At 37.4% G+C, this 17,855-nt stretch overlaps 1 protein-coding gene across 1 annotated transcript; it reads right to left on the bottom strand.

Moving 5' to 3' along the window:
* Positions 1 to 6,633: 6,633 nt before the first annotated feature.
* On the bottom strand, positions 6,634 to 12,653 carry LOC140783362 (uncharacterized). Its single transcript, XM_073130231.1, has 5 exons — positions 11,790 to 12,653; positions 9,809 to 10,105; positions 8,951 to 9,169; positions 8,278 to 8,406; positions 6,634 to 7,212 (listed from the first exon to the last, which is right to left on the bottom strand). Exons 1-5 carry the CDS (start codon positions 12,054 to 12,056, stop codon positions 6,991 to 6,993), a joined length of 1,134 nt encoding a protein of 377 aa, XP_072986332.1. The 5' UTR covers positions 12,057 to 12,653; the 3' UTR covers positions 6,634 to 6,990.
* Positions 12,654 to 17,855: the final 5,202 nt, after the last annotated feature.

Here is a 17,855-nt window from a genome sequence, read left to right as displayed (position 1 = left end):
CATTGCCTAGGATCTCGTGCCTCCATCCACGGATCCAAAACAGAGCATCCTGATGTTCGTCCACTAAATGAACGATATCTCGAGATCCCCAACTCCGATTCGCCTGAAACTAGATTTTTTGGAAAGCTATTTTCTGGGGCTACAACATCAAAGTTTCACGTCGATCCGATGGCGGCATATTTCGGGATCTTATTTCAAAGTTTTATGTCAGATCTAGTCTAGATCAAGAATTGGAAGAGATCGACCCTTCACCAATAAGGCGGGATCGTACCAAGCTGGTATCAGAGCTCCATAGCCATAGGCGTGATCGTACCAAGCTAGTATCAGAGCACCATAGCCAGAGGCGTGATCGTAACAAGCTGGTATCAGAGCACCATAGCCAGAGGCGTGATCGTAACAAAATGCCTATGCTTCAAATGTGATGAACGTTTCACTCCCGGTCATCGGTGTGCCAAAATGATAGGGAGCATCATATTGATTGATAGTCAAGATGATCCAAGCTGAAATTTCAATGCACGCCTACTCCGGAACTGTTGCACCAAATATGTTTTGGGTAGACGAGTTGGTCAAGAAGCACTGCGTGCACATCCTCATTGATTTGGGAAGCACACATAACTTCTTAAATGAGTGCTTGCTGAGAAGGATTGGGTTGAAAGCGGAGCCAATCAATGCATTTGAGGTAGCAATTGGCGATGGAACAAAATTGAAAGATGACAGTTTGTGTCATCGAGTGGAAATTCGAGTCCAAGGACACAAATTGATTGTTCATTTGTATTCACTTGCCTTGCGGGGTGTTGGTCTTATCTTGGGTACTCAGTGGTTACAAAGCCTAGGGCCAGTGACGTTCAATTTTCACGACATGTGGATGACATTTAGGAGAAATGGCAAGGTGGTGCGGCTAAATGGGATGAAAACACAATCTAACCCCACATTGCAACTTATGGCGGGGCTACCACGGCCAAGATAGTTAGCTTATCTCTTTTAGATATCTCCATAAGAAACAGAGCCTTCCTTAAGCTCAAGTAAACCCCAAGAATTGTTACAATTATTATCTGAATTCTCTATGTTGTTTGAAGAGACACAAGGACTATCGTCATGCAAAAATTCAAACCACAAGATAGCCATTGTACCAAGAGCTGAGCCGACTAATGTACGACCATATCGGTATCCTCATATATAAAAAGAAGAGATAACAAAGCTGGTTGCCGAGATGCTTGAACAAGGAATCATTCAACCGAGCAATAGTGCTTACTCCTCACCGGTTTTGCTTGTGCGCAAAAAGGATGGTTCGTGGCATTTTTGTGTTGACTACCGAGCACTCAATGCCATAACCGTCAAGGACCGGTACCCAATACCGATGATAGAATAGTTATTGGATGAATTGACAGGGGCTTCGTATTTCAGCAAACTGGACCTTAGAGCAAGATATTACCAAATCCGAGTTCATCCCGAAGACGTGCACAAAATAACTTTTCGAACTCATGACGGTCATTATGAGTTTTGAGTCATGCCCTTCGGATTGACCAATGCCCTAGCGACATTTCAAAGCTTAATGAATGACATCTTCAAACCACTCTTGCGCCAGTATGTGTTAGTGTTCTTCGATGATATCTTGATATATAGTAGAAGTTTAGAAGATCATTTGAAATATTTACATGAAGTGCTAAAGCTGCTTGAAGAAAACTCTTTGAAAGTCAAGATGTCTAAATGTTTGTGGTGTGAGAGAAAAGTGGAATATTTGGGGCATATCATTTTAGCAGAAGGTGTAGCAGCCAATCTAAGCAAGGTAAAGAGTATGACCAATTGGCCGATTCCGAGGAATGTCCACGAGCCATGTGCGTTCCTTGGGTTAACAGGTTACTACTGTAGATTTGTTACTGGGTATAGTAAAATTGCAACACCACTTACCGCCCTTTTGAGGAAGGACTCATTTGTGTGGAGCAAAAAGGTGACGGCGACTTTTGAAGAATTAAAATCTGCTATGATTTTAGCCTCAGTTTTGGCATTGCCAGATTTCCAAAGAGAATTTGTTGTTGAATGTGACGCATTCGGAGTGGGAGTAGGCGTTGTCCTAATGTAAGGGGACAGATCTATAGCATTCTTGAGTAAAGCTTTGTCCGGTAGATCACAACAACTTTCAACTTATGAGAGAGAGATGTTGGTAATTATTCACGTCATGTCAAAGTGGAGGCCGTATTTGGTGGGACGTCACTTCATCATCTGCACTGATTAAAGGAGTTTGTCATATTTTATGAGTCAGTAGATACACACACTAGCATAGTAACGGTGGGTGACAAAGCTTGGGGTATGACTATGAGATACAATACAAAAACAGAACGAGGAATCGAGCGGCGGATGCTCTTTCACGCTAGCCGATTGGAGCTGAATTGGCAGCTTTTTCCATACCTTCTTTTCCTTTCCTCAAGGAGTTGAGGAGCGCAAGTGCCGTTGACCTAGGCATAAGGGAGTTATTGAAGGAGATTCGAGCTGATTCGGAGCATCATCCCGAGATGGAGCATAGAGATGGTTTATTGCTTGACCATGGGTGTATCCGAGTACCTGCGAATGCATCGTTGTAGTCCAAACTGCCAGAATACTTCCACAACACTCCTGAAGCAGGTCATGAAGGTGTTCTAAGGACTTACAAGAGGCTATCATATAGCTGTATCTGGGCCAGAATGAAGAAGGACGTCAAGGCACACGTGAGGGAGTGTGAGACGTGTCAAAGAGCAAAGACGGAGACCTTGAAGCCCGTTGGACTTCTACAACCCTTGCCGGTATTGGATTATATTTGGGAGGATATCTCTATGGATTTCATAGAGGGGTTACCATTGGTACGTGGGTGTTCAGTTATCTTTGTGGTGGTGGATAGGTTGAGTAAATACGCCCATTTTTTAGCCTTGGCGCACCTTTTTCCGCCAAATTGGTAGCCGAATGTTTCATCCAAAATGTTGTCATACTTTATAGAATGCCTCGCTCAATTATTTCGGATCGTGATCTTATATTCATCAGTGAGTTTTGGACTGAATACTTTAAGTTGCAGGGCACAAAACTGAATTTGAGCTCGGCATACCATCCCTAAATCGACGGGCAAACGGAGGTGGTTAATCGGGGAATTGAGCAATACCTTCGGTGTTTCGTTAGTGATCATCCTAAACGCTGGTTGGAATTACTTCCATGGGCTGAGTGGTCATATAACACTTCTCATCACAGCAGCACTAGCATGACCCCCATATGAGGTAGTATATGGACGGGCAGTACCGGCATTATGGGGGTATGATTTGGTGGCTTCGTCGGAACGGACTGAGGTTGATATGGCATTGATGGATCGTGATGCTCCTCTTAGGATGTTGCAGAGCATACGAGAGCATCCCAGAATCGGATGAAACAAATGTATGATTAGCATCATCATGAGAAGGAGTTTAGTGTGGGCAACATGGTGTTTGTACGAGCTCAGCCCTATCGTCAAATCACCTTGCGTCCTATTTAGAACCAAAAATTGGCATTCAAATTTTTGGGTCTAGTTCGAGTTTGTGAGCGTATTGGACCAATCGCTTACAAGCTTGAGCTACCAGAGGAGTCAAGAGTACACCTAGTGTTCCATGTTTCATTGTTGAAAGCAAGGATTGGGCCAGATCAAGTTGCGGGGTTGGTTCTACTCGAACCCGAGGAGGATTTGCAACAGGTGGAGCTGATATGGGTACTAGCATGATGACAAAGGTGACATGGCTCGAGGCTAGAGATGGAGATCTTGGTTGAATGGTTGGGCAAACCATCCGATGAGGCGTCATGGGAGCTTGAGTCCAAGATTGTCGATCGATTTTCTGACTTCACACCTTGAGGGCAAGGTGGAGGAAGCGTGGTGGGCTGTTACGATTCCGCTAGTTATGACTTTTGTTTATTTTTTATTTTAGAAATAGCTTTTATTTAGGAAGAATAGGATTTCTAGCAGTCGCGTTCGAATGCGACTTCCTGCGTTCGAACGCGACTTCCTGTGTTCGAACGCGACTATCGAATGCCTGCATACATTCGCAAAAATAGAGAACGTGTTTAGTGTGTTTGAACGCCTGCACACGTTTGTAACGATAGAGAACGCAAAATCTGCGTTCGAACTCGTTCGGCTGCGTTCGAACGCAATCGGCGAACTGCATTATCTTAGGGTTATGTTTTAATTATTTTATTGATAGGTTAGCCTCTAAATATGTGAAAGTCAATCTAGTTGAGAATTATTGATGAAATATTGGAGTTATCCTTCCCCCACTCTCTCTCTCTCTCTCTCCTGCAACGGTATCCAATATTGAACGTCGTCTTCTTCCTCTCTCAATCTGACCGTGCCCCCTTGCCTCTCAATGATCGGTCCACTCTCTCCCCCTTCATCTAGCATAATGTTCTACCCCGCTACCATAGCCACCATCTTCCACAAAACTCAATTATTATTTCCCTATTCCATTACCCACATTCCTCACGCCATCATCTGACCCATGATCAGTATTTTCCCCATAACTTTGATCTACAAGTCCAATCGACATGATCTCGATTGCGTTGGATTCCTTACTTCAAGAGGAATAATTTTTCCAAGTTACAGATCTATTAGATGGTTAGATCTCTCATAGATCTCCTCGAAAGTTTCACTCACCCTAAGAAGAATTTGGGCTAATCTTCATATTGTTGCACTCTTGAACCTATCAATGAACTCTAATAAACCTTGACCATTTAGCAACGCCCAGAGAGTCAGTCAGTGGGCATCGACTCTTGCAACAAAACATTGCCTCATTTTAGTTTTCAAGAATTACATCCAAAATTCACTAAAGTTGAAACACCAACATTTCGGTGGAAAATCTGACAGAAAATAGGCTACAGCAAATAGGTACCTCTCTATTGCAGGACCAGTGACTGTCGTATTGCGCTTGCCATTTTTCCACTTCTAAGGCGAAGGAGATGAGAAAAATATTCTTGGCAACTTGCAATAACTCCATCAAGGTCGTCGGACTCTGGGCCTTGGACATACCTGACCTTAGACCCACCATATAGAAGGGCTAAGCTTCCCCAGAAGACAGAGAGTTGAGTTGGAAATGCTATGCTCCACCTTTGAAAGGTATTATCTCTTTCATAGTAGTCTTTAAGAAGATTTAAAATTAGTTATAGATTTAAAATGATCTTAACAACGCTGAGTAAGTTTTTAATGGTCGAGAAAAGAAGAAGAAAAAACCAATAGGGATGAAAACGGTTTTCGGTTCCATATTTGAGTTTTATTACATATATATATGGATTGAGATTTTCATATCCATTCACTATCTGCATCTTAATTTAAATCCGAGGAAAATAATATGGATATGATTTTACTTAGCGACTTCATGGATCAAATAATAAGTACTCATATGTTATGATTGAATAATACTAAAGGCAAAACATAGCACGTTTTTAAGAAATTTCCAGAAAAAAAGAGAGTAACCATTATGTCAAATAACAGTCTTTAATGTAATCAATAAACTAGTGTTGCTTTTGTAATGAAACTATGAAAGCTTATTTTTTAGATGATCAGTAGGTTTCATCTACAATAACAAACAACATGCCTATTCACTACTTGCTGTATATTTTAGATAAATGAATCATCTCTATGATCATATGCTATCAATAAGATTTGGTAAATTTCTCCCCATTACACTGTATTCTAATTAAGCATCATAATATGTTTTCATAAGTTTAATTTGTTTCACCGTTAATTTGGCCATCTCTCTAAAATCACTAAATGGAGACAAACATGAGAAATCCTCTAATTTTATTGTGTCATAATGAACATGACATATATACATATATATACTCAATAGTCAATGCATGATTTCTTTCTTGAAACATTTGGATTTCACCAAGAATCAATAGATGCGATGTCTATACTTTATATTCATTACTTCTATATATAATTTCATAACATCTGTATTATATTCCCCTGGAAGCTCCAAATGGAAAGAAATCCTTAAAATCATCTCGCTGCATAAGAATATCAATTATATATACTCCTTTCTAACATCTCAAAAAAGAAAAAGAAAACAATAAACAAAAGAAAGAAAACAAAAAGATAGACCAAGGAGATAAGAAATGTCTCGAGTTGGAGTGTCAATCTTTTTAATCTTATGTTTTATGCTGAGTATAGCAGGTAAGTCAGTTTGAACTCTTTCAAATCCTATTATTCATTCCCTTTGTTGTTATTGCGAATTATTCAATTTTTGATGTTTATATAACTTATTCTATTTGATGGTCAATTAGATCCAAGTGCTGCTGTGGGATGTTGCAAAGATTATCGTCCCTGGGGTGATAACAATGACATTGATCATTGCTTGGGTGATTCAGATAATCAGACATGCAATTCTTGGTGCTCGCAGTCATGTAGAGGAGGAGAATGCAAGCTCCGAAGTGGATTGCATAAATGTCACTGTTATTGTTAATGTATTTATTTCCATTAACGATTTAAAATAAGACAGAAATAATAAAAGTTATGGGACAATAATAAGTCCTTTTTCTCGGATTATTATAATATATTGTTACTGAAATGTGATCGTTTAATGGTTTCAACCAAAGATATTAACTAGAAATTCAAACTTGAGATCCATTGGAACTCACCATCACCACAAGCAATTTAGCTTCTGTCCTTTTGTATTTATTTATAAATTTCAACAACCAACCTAGCTTAGAAATCTATCAAGAGAATTATGTGATGATAGACACCCTCAGAACTAAACACCAAACATAGGCCAGCTCTGGCTGCAGTAGGACAAACAAAAAAAAGAAAACATCTTAATTATGAACAAGTAAGCATTTCCTAGTATCTGGCAAATATATCTGCTGGTAGGAGAAGAACAAATTAAACATCTAGAGAAGCCAACACCAGTACTAAGATCAGATTATAGCCTTCTCAATGCTGGTTCTTGGTCTCTCATTCTTTTGTTCATTATCACTCTCCTTCTTCTTTTTCTTCTTTTCTTGGGGGGTTAATCACTCAGTTGAAGAAGTTGGAGGCAAAGGCAAGAGCGTAGATGGAGAGGCAAGAGGCTCATGAACGACTGAGTTGGAGGAGACGAAGATTGGATTGCCCTCCAGCTGAAGCATGATGCTCCCAAGAATCTCAGTCAGCAAATTCTTGAACTCAGCTTCGTCGATCATCTTCCCATCGTCGGCATTCACGATCCTGAAGGCCTCATTGACGACGGCATCGACCTGCATTTACACAGCACAGAGAATTTCATCATTAATTGTTTCAGAGAAAGAGTAAATTTATTGCTTCTATTATTGGGTAAATAACATTTCCTTGTTCACTTATAGTAGCTTATCTGAAACGTTAATATGTAAAACATAATTTTACATCTGCAAAAATTAAATGCTTGATGTCCATAACATCAGCTTGCAGTTTCCTTTTGGTCTTCATAACATTGCATAGAAGAAAGTGTTGGGGAGAATAATTCATATTGTCAGTAGTTAGGATCAAAAAGAGAAAATAATTTCCAGAGAAGGTGGTAACTAAGCTATTAATATTGATAAGGAAGCTGAAGTTGTTTCAGTGGCATAATAGGTTGTAGTCCTATTGTTCTGTATTGTGTTCCCCTTCGGCTTCTGTTGGCTTTAGTTTAGATTCTAGAATAAACAAAAAAACTATAGGTAAAAATGATCAGTTTCAGCAGATAGTGGTCAAAAACTAAGGTCAAAACCAGAAATTTTTGCTGGTTTTATCCTTCAACACTTTCGCAAAAGTTTTGTTTCAGCTGAAACTTCAAAATCTTTCGACAATGAGTGAAATCGAGCTGTATAGGTTTTGAATAAGTTCAGACAAAACTGTTCCATTTCAGCTGAAACCTCAAAGATCTTAGACCGTAAGTAGGCAAGTCGCTAAACCATACATCTGTATGATTTATTGGGGTCAGTGTATCCAACATAATAAAAGCCTAATTAGCATCAGTGACTTCATGGATATCATGAGAAAGAAAGGTCTAATTTCCTGGAAATCTTGAACAAGGAGTAGCTATTTAGTTCTGAAGTCATAGAAAGTCTACCATTAAGTCATGTCTTGATTTATCTTGCTCTGGATAACCTAGATTTTCTGAGAAAGTATGAGCTACATTTACAAATATGTCGAAACAGGGAGGATTTCCACAAGAAGATTAAAATGTAGGAAGTGACACTCCTCTAGTTTCTCGTTCATAGATTATCAAACTGCAACATCTCAAGCTCTCAGTAAATAAAACTAGACCATAACAATAAAAGTAATAGAGTACGAACATGTAGTACCTTGTCAACTGCACCATAAGGAGGTAAATCTGCCGATGCAGCTATCCTGTCTTGTGCAACACGAAGATAGTCCTTTGAGGTTTTATGATTCCGATCCTTTGGTAAATCTCTCCAAACAGAATCCAACAACTGACATCCAAGAAGAGCATAACAGATGTTACTCTTAAGTTGTTTGGTTCCATGATAACATACTATGGGCATAACATCTCTACTGCAGGAGAGGGTAGATAAGGGAGTTAAGTGGCAACCAAAATAGGCCCTAAAGAAATGCAGTATATTCTTGTCGAGATAATATTCGAGAATGAGTTGCTTAGATTGCAATTCCTGATCTCTTCTTATTCAACTGAGTTTCAGAATATGATGCCTTAAAATAAAAAGTTTTCACTAGGCACATGACAATGCATATTCATAATACATAAGCATCTATTAGGCATGCATGATGTTTTTCAAATGCTGAAAAGTTCAGATGATATGCAACATTTAGCGGCTTTTATGTGCCTATATAATTGCAGAATTGTTACACAATAAGGAAGTATGCATATGAGAATTTGCAACACAGACAAGAGTACTTAACTGCTCATCCAAGTGTTTTTTATTTGACACAATGTGGCCGAAAAGAACACGACAGAAAACAATTTGGATAGAGTGTTAAAGAAAGAATAGAACAACAAACCTTATCCAATTCAAATTTGTTAGCTAGCAATCTTTTGATGCCACTTCCATCAAAGGTGTTCTCATTGTGGGCAACGATAACATGGTGTTCTTGAAGGCGATGAACAATGTTTTCCAGAAAATTCTTAAATTCTTTTAAGAAGCTCTCTTGAGAAGCAGGTTGTTCGAGTCGATCAGTAGGAAGTGCTTCCATAGCAGGTTCTACAATATTGCTCACAACCTACATTACAAGAGCAGCCATTAATAAACTACATACCTAAGCATTTGCAGATACATATGTTCATGTTTCAATTATACCATCTACTAAATCCAGCAGGGATAAACACCCTATCACCAAAACATAGTAATGATTAAGTGCCATACTCAAACGTATGATTTCATGCATATATCACCACCTACATTTGATGCTACTCAAACGTATGATTTCATGCATATATCACCACCTTTCGTTTTGAAATATTTGCAAATTAGCTTCATTTTTCAAGTACATTCGAGAAAAATATCACCTTCTGTTTACTCATACAAATATGCTTAGAATATTATAATTTCCTGCCTAATTTTTTCAAGTAATTTTTCATAAAGAGGGGAAATAGGGAGAGAAGGAAGGAAAGTTTGGTTACAAATTAATTCAACAGGAAAACTCTGCATGATCTTTAACTGCGGAAACGTGAAAGAGGAGGCTTTTCATCAGCAAGGTGAAATGAAGGCAGTGATGTGCATGTTCTAATACGAAATATAAGGACCACCATTTACTAAAAGCTTAAGATTGCCTTTCGTATTAGAAATTTTAACTACTTTTACTTGTTTAATATGTATATATATAAGGATTCATGATATTATAAGTGTTAATGTTCATTACCCAAGAATCGGAGGAAGGTGGCATTCCATGCTCAACAGTAAGTTGTCCAAGGCCCCTCAACAAGAAGCTTCTTAAGGTGGCATTTTCTGACTCCATTTGCGAGAACATTGCGACTGCCTCCGGCTCAAATCTCGGGCCTTCGACAAATTCTTTGAGATCTTCTCCATCTATCCTTAAGATCACTATCGGATCCCTCTTGAGTCCAGCCGCCATTCCCAACAAGATGTCAGAGAGCACCACTTGGAACTCAGATTTGCTCACCTCTTCTTGCTTGCCATGCGTGAACTCATTCAAAACCTGCAAAGATTAGTACAAGTACATCACAGTAGTGCATAGGCTTTGCAGTACATATCAAAGTCATCTTTTCCTGATAGATTCATGCAGTACTAGGTTAAGCGATGTTTCAGTTATTGGTCTCGAACTATTGTAAAACACTCTGTATAGTAATACAAATTGTTCTTAAAATTCTAACAGCCTGCCTACGCATATGTTGCTCATGTCATTTAAATAAATGAACATATGTTGTCAATTAACTCTTAAGGTATATGAATGACTAAATTAATGACCACGTCTTACAGATATATAAGAAGGCCCCATTCTCAATTACCTCTCTAGTAATCGAAGATGTCGACAATTCATTTTTAGTGTTGTTCATAAGATTAAGAAGTACGTCATAATTAAACTCATTAAGTTTAACCAATCCAAGCATCAAGATTTGTACAACTAAAATTCATAAACTAATTATAAGCTAGACATAGAGTTATCCATTATATATATATATATATATATGTGAGAATGGATTTAATAACTAGACCTCTTTTTTTTCTGTATAATTCTCATATTACATCCTGATGTTATTTTGACTAACAAATATCGACTAAATTATTAAAATACTTTCACCACTATTTTTCTTCCTTTCTTCCTTTCTTCCTTTCTGTCCTTCTTTGAAGAAAGCATAGGTAATTTAATTATTTTATATTATAACGAAATATTTTTTGCTAGTACCGTTTAAATTACAAAATAGATAAAATGTAGAGTGTGAATTGTAAAATTTTCTATATTTATATGTATATATGTTTGTGTATACTGAGCGTACATATGAAATTTATTAAATATTAATTTTAACGTCAACAGGAAAAATCAAACCCATAACATTTTTCATGCACCAGTAAAATCTAACGATCGAGCTACAGTGGTGGCCCGTTCATAAATAAATTTGGTTTCAGATATCACTAAACTGATTCGATTCTCAGGCTATCATGTTAGTGCGGGACGAATGTTAAAAGATGGGCGTAAGCTTGAAGCCAATCCAAAAGTTGGAAGGTAAAGTGCAAGATTTAGCAACACTTCTTCTCATCAAACATGTAACACGTGCACATATTCAATTACCTACTCCCTCTCCGGTGGGACCCACACCACAACAACTTGCCACGTCAACCTTTCATGTTGTACACATTTTAATGCGCAGGAGACCGTCTAATTAAATCCAAGGGGAGGATGTCATTATCAATCCTATATCATCCAAGTTGTAGGAATTTTCTAGCATATACGGTGGTCCTGTTATAGCGCACCAATGGAATCTCGCCATGTATTTCCTTTTTTTTTTTTTTGAAAGTTTTTGCACGTATCCCTCCAAAGTTTTTTATTTGCGTGTATGTCTTTCTATAACTTTCATTATGTTACACATAAATAACTTTAATTGACAAAAAAAAGCATTTAAATAATACTAAGGGTATTTATGTTTTTTCTATAGTTAACTGATGAAATCTTAGCGGTTGATCAGGTTTGAGAGGTATTATTTTAACGAGTATTTATGCAAAAAATTAAAAATGTTAGACGGGTACTATACATGAAAACAAAAGAAAACCAAAAGGATTGCTTAAATCAAATTCCTCCATCCATGGATGCAGAGAATCTTGTGCTTCTCCTCGAGGAAGGCTAATTAGAAACCAAGAAAGAATCCCAAGACAGTAAGAGTTACCTCCGAGTAGATGTGGTCGGACTTCGGCGACGACCCTTGGGCCGGGAGACCGAGGGCGGCGCCGATGTCGGCGACGGCGGGCTGGAGCTCCTTCACCGAGAGCTTTCCGTCGCGGTTGGCGTCGAGCTCCCGGAACTTATGCTCCACAAAATTGTCGAACGCCTCCTTGTTCTCCACCAACTCCCTTATCTCACTCCCATCCACCACCACCTTCCCGGAGTTCCCTTCCCCTGCTCCACTCTTCTTCCTCCCAGACCTCTCCTCCATCTGGATCTAAATATATATTATCTTTCTCCAAAAGCTAAGAGAAAAGATACACCAAGGTGCGTGTAACCTGTGATCTCCCTGTGACCCTTCTCTCCTTTTTCCCCCTCTCTCTCTCTCTCTCTCTCTCTCTCTCTCTCTCTCTCTCCTCTCACCTCTCTTCGTTATATAGTCTTTATGGTGTGTGTGTGTGTGTGTGTGTGTGTGTGTGTGTGTGTGGAAAAAAGAGAACAATGCTTGGTGTCTTTTGCACTGTACTTATAAAAGCATCCAAGATGTACATATGACAATTATATCCTAACCTTTTTCATATACTTGTGGTTTATATTTTTAATATTCACATCCTATATGTTTATCAAAATATCTACAGAATAAGCCCTGAGTTAGGTTAAGACTAATACAGTTTAGGCAGATGGCATAGAAAAGATAATATTCTATCTAGTTTATTCTATGTGTGTATTAAAATAACTAAAATGCTCTATTAACTTCTCAAGCATGATGGTATGATGATACTTCTCCTAAAATCTAAAAGCTAAAGAGAAGGAAATTGGGAGCTCTTAACCCTCTCTTCTCCTCTGTTGTTTATTAGAAAGCTACATTGTATTTGAAATTCTCAATTTTATGTTATAAAGGAGATGAAATTCTTATTGTGAATTTGAGTTTTAGATTGGATAATGATATTTTAGTCACGTCTTTACTATAATTAAGTTAAAACTATGAATTTAGTTAAGTTTAGTTAATAGATGGTATAATATCAAATAATAAGGTAGAGCTATTAACAAACCCCTACAACTTGTGAAATATAAGTTACAACATGTAAAAATATGACATTGGCCCCAACAGGAATACAAGAGCAAAAGGATCCCAGCATATTTTACAAATATTTATTAAAATGTAAGGTATAGTTTATAAATAAAGTATAAATTGTAAATATGTGAAAGGTAAGCTGTTTTATATAACAAGATATTATACTCATTCTACATATCTAAATTAGGTAAATTTTAAAATTATACCCTTGTGGATTAAAGTATTATTTCCTTAAACTTTTATTTGTATCATTTTATCTCTATATAATTTACACTAATGTAAAACTATTAATTTTTCCATCCTAACTTAACGAAAAGGTATAAATTAGGATACTAGTAATCTCATTGTTTAATGAATCTTCTCTTCATATTTTTTTTAAATTATAAAAATGTTATTCATAATTATGTATTTAATATGAGGTATATTATGCTAGTTCGATAATAACTAAGATTTGATGCTTTATAAAATATTTTATATAGGAGAAGCTAAGAAGAGGTTAAAAGTGTATTTTTGTTGTAAAATTTTAGGCATAAGAAGAAGAGCAATTCAAATAATTTTTTATTTTTCATAATTTTTATATTAAATTTGGATAGAAAAATTAATAGCAGAAACACATGGAGTAATTTGTAAAACTTCGGCATATAAAGTAATTAAGGATCAGATAACCAGTACTGGCAGCACTACCGGACAAAAAAAGGTTTGAAAGAAAAAAAGGGGCCAGAATGAAAGTTGCAACCGCCGAAGGCTGGCCACAAGAATTATGGGGCGACACGTGGGAGTGGGCGGTGGAGCGAATCGCTTTTTTTCTTTTTTCTTTGTTTGGGGTTGGGGGAGGGGAGGGGGGGGGGTGGAGTTTTTGTCTTCCGGATCTACGCACCTCGTCTCGTTGTCTTTATCCTTTTGCCGGTGTCGTATTCATGTGAGATGTGTACGTGTGTGGGCTGTGGTAGTCGGCGCGTGACGTTGATTATTATGGTAGGGTGTGGACCAAACGATCGAGTTGAGGGTTGATTGATAGACACTTGGATGGTGGAAGGGAAGGGAAGGGAAGAATCGATTCATTAGTAAGCTGTTGTTATTAGTGAATGGTTGTTGCGTATCAATAATCTCAGCAGAATATTTCTAATGTAAGTCACGTGGACGGTGGATCTATCTACATCTCTCTGACACGAAAGAAAAGAAGTAGAGTTGATTATACTTTACCTCACTTTATTTTGTATACAGTTTTTTTTTTCTAAAATTAAAAGTTGTTTGTGTTTCTTTTTTAAATTTTAAATTTTGTTACCAGTTTGGATAAATGTTTACTTTACCTTTCTGAATTTTGTATTTTGTATCACTAAGTTGTCATGAACTTTTTTCTAAACATATATTTGTTTAGCAAAAATAGTCATTTAAGTAATTTTGTCTCCATCTCCACTCAGTATAAAAGTTCTTATTCGGCCGGCTTTCCACCTTTCTATGAACGAAGCTATTACACAATCAAAGCCGAATGAGCGAAGAAAATGTGGAATTTCATCGGGCCCAGAGAAAGCAATTTATTTCTCGTCTTTCTTCAATTGTTTAATAATATATATATATATATATATATATGTGTGTGTGTGTGTATTTTACTTAAAAATGTAAGGAAGCATAGTAATATAAAAATGTTCATGATAATATTCTAATTTGCCCAATTAGGATAGATGAATTATGAAAAGTCGCTTTCTAAAAGCAACTATGATATGGTCCAATCCTAAGAGTATATTTATAGTGATGGGTAGGCAATTTGGTGATGATATAGAAGATTGATGGTGATGACAGCGAGGATAATGGTAACCTCGCGAATAAAGGAAAGAGGAGAGAGAGGAATGGACCAGCCCTACGAGAGTAGGGGGATCAGCAGACAATGGATGGAGGACGTGGCATCGACTTAGTGGACGTCGGCCTTGGCTTGAGAGAATGTGAAGGAGGGAGATCAAAAAAGATAGGAGGTAAAGGAAGAGGCAAATCCAAATAATCTTTCATGCCCTAGGTTAGGTTGCTCTCCACATATATAGATGTTAATCCTAAACTAAATAAACTCTTACAATAACCTAAGTCAGAGTAGGGATCCACGTTGGACGTTCAAATACTCAAGCCCAAAACTAGGAAGTCTAAAAAATATGACTAAACCCCGAGTTCGACATAGCAAACCCACTATCCTTTATGAGGTGATTCGATTAAGTCCAAACCATATCATTCCGTCATGCTTCAATTCCCTTTGCTCTCATTGAGAAATTGAGAAAATGATCCATGAAGTCCCCCTCGAGTTCCTGTTGCTTTGTTTATGGGTTGGCCGAACCATTCCACCAAAACTTCTGTCACCCATCCACCATCTCGTCGAGTCCGTCTCTTAGCCAACACCTTCATTGGATTGTATTTGGTTGGATATAGCTCCATATCAAATAAGATAGTTGTAACCGGTTCAACCGGTCTTCCTTGAGCTCTTAGGCTAGAGATATGAAAGACTGGGTGTATCCTCGGCTTCTCGAGCAAGCCTAATCAGTATGCTACGTCCAATCCTCTCTAGGACCTACTATGGCCTGAAGTAACGGTGAGCCAGCTTTTGGCTAGGTATGAGTCGTACCAAGAATTGCTGATACGATTGGAGCTGGATATAAACCCAATCTCAACTTGAAAGCTTCATTTGGTTTTGAGCCATTGCTAGTAGAGCTTGAGCCTCCTGAGCAGTTTATCATGGTCCAATAACACCACATAGACTTTGGTGCGATTTGATGAGCTAGGCTAGTCATAAACTATAACGCCCTCGCCCGGCACGGGCACATGCATGCCCACACGCCCACAGGCACGCGCTGCACACGTGACAGGTCGGGCGGAGCCCGTCACGCACAGATACTCTCCTATGCACATATAACCATGATATAGAAGATTGATGGTGATGGATTATATGATCATGGATATGTTAGCAGAAAGAAGGAGAATAAGTCGAGGAAGAAGGAGAAAAAGAAAGAAAGAAAGAAAGAAAGAAAGAAAGAAAGAAAGAAAGAAAGAAAGAAATAAGAAGAAGAAGAAGAAGAAGAAGAAGAAGAGGAGGAGGAGAAGAGAAAGAGAAGAAAGAGAGAAGGTGAGGGAGGGGGTTGCGGACTCGGGCAAGAAAGAGAGAGAGAGAGAGGACGAAAAGGAAAGAGAGAGGGAATGAGGGATCTCATCGGCGGTGACGGCGGCATCAGGGAGGTGGCGGCGGGCCGACATCGGCAACGAGGAGAGGAAGGAGTGCGAGAGAGAAGTACAGTGAGAGAGTGACCGAGAGAGAGATAGATAGAGAGAGATTTAAAGAGAGAGAGGGAAGGTAGTTGGCTGTGACAACGGCAGTAGGCATGTGGTGCCCCACCAGGCAAGCTGCATGAGCAGCTTGCATGGGCACGAGGCCGGCCACAGTGTGGTCGGCCACGTCGTGCCCAAAATTAATTAATTAATTAATTAATTATTTATTTATTTTAAGTTGGGTTGTTACATTTTCCTTCCCCCCTTATAAAAATTTTGAACTCAAAATTTAAATCACACTGGTATTATAAGAAAATCCACATATCTAGTTCCAGTACCTTCTAATCAAATCGACAACTCCACAATCTTACTTTTTCAAATCTATAACTTATATCACCACAAGTAACTCCCTTACAAAATTAAATTTTCTAGATCTAGGTCAGATAGGTAATCATACCATGTCTATACACATCAATAATACCACTAGTCTGCAAGAAAGAGTACATTCATTCTATTAATTGAATCATATTCTACTCCAAAATACCTCAAGCTATCCCAATTCATCACTTTTCCTGCTAACTACAACAATATACATTGTAATGCCATAATCACCTATGATAATATGATACAACCTATTTAAATAAATTATCTCCAATCTACTGAATATATACACCGATCTCAAACATACTCAATGGATTATCCCTCAATACTATTACTAATACCAAGTAGAACGATAAATACAAGTTATTTTAAAAATATCGGAAAGACTTAACTCATACTTCTCTTTCTAATAAATAATGTCACTAATCTAAACATACTCAGCATCATCCGATATCCTCATAAAATTTAGGCAATAGCACAAAGTCTCTTATTTAAAGTGCACTGCTCATATGCTTAAAACATTATACAAATTACTAGATAAATCAATATAAGAGATATTATAAGACTATAATATCAACATGTATTCATAATACATTCTTCAGAATAACATGCAGTGCATCAACTCCAATCTATCAATTTAAATCGTAATGCAACCCCAAACGAATTTATATACCCTTCTAATTCTCCACATTATCTTCCTTCTTAATCTGCAATATCTGAAAAGTTAAAATTCAAACTATTTCAAGAAACATACATGATAAACTTTATAATAATCTTTCTATCAATCACTTCTATATCCAAACTATTCATTTCTCGATTCACATAATTCCAGTTTGATCATTATCTATTTAATTACTATCACTACTAGTATATCCATCAAAATATCACTTAATGATATCGATATTCAGATCCAAAGACTATCCACGGAGTTCTATTAAGTAATTCAATAATATCTTCAATATCTCGACAGATATAATATTTAGTTCATCATATTAATCTTCCGAATTGATAATACTATTATGATCTGCTAATAAACTAACTGACACTAACTGATTCATATAGATCAGAAGACATCCAAAAATATAGATAACAACCTTCTCGCAACCTTAACTTTGCAATTCATTAAAAGATAAAATTTACACAGACTATAATGGAACCAATCATGAAATCATTATATCCCAATTATGAAATCATTATCTCTCAATCAAATATCTTTATCTTAAGATTTAAATGTAAACCTGTAAGTCTTTACAATCATTAAGATCAATCTCATTATTCTAAAAGGCTCGCTCAATAACCTCTAGTAATAATCGAACATATAGGCCAATGGTTAAACAAATGCTAATATAATCACTTTTCTATACATCATTA

The sequence above is a fragment of the Typha latifolia genome, chromosome 3 (assembly GCF_019914945.1).
Source record: "Typha latifolia isolate L0001 chromosome 3, TyphaL0001v2, whole genome shotgun sequence".
Classification (NCBI taxonomy): domain Eukaryota; kingdom Viridiplantae; phylum Streptophyta; class Magnoliopsida; order Poales; family Typhaceae; genus Typha; species Typha latifolia.
Note: the sequence above shows the minus strand (reverse complement) of the source record. Positions and strands in the feature narration are given on the sequence as shown.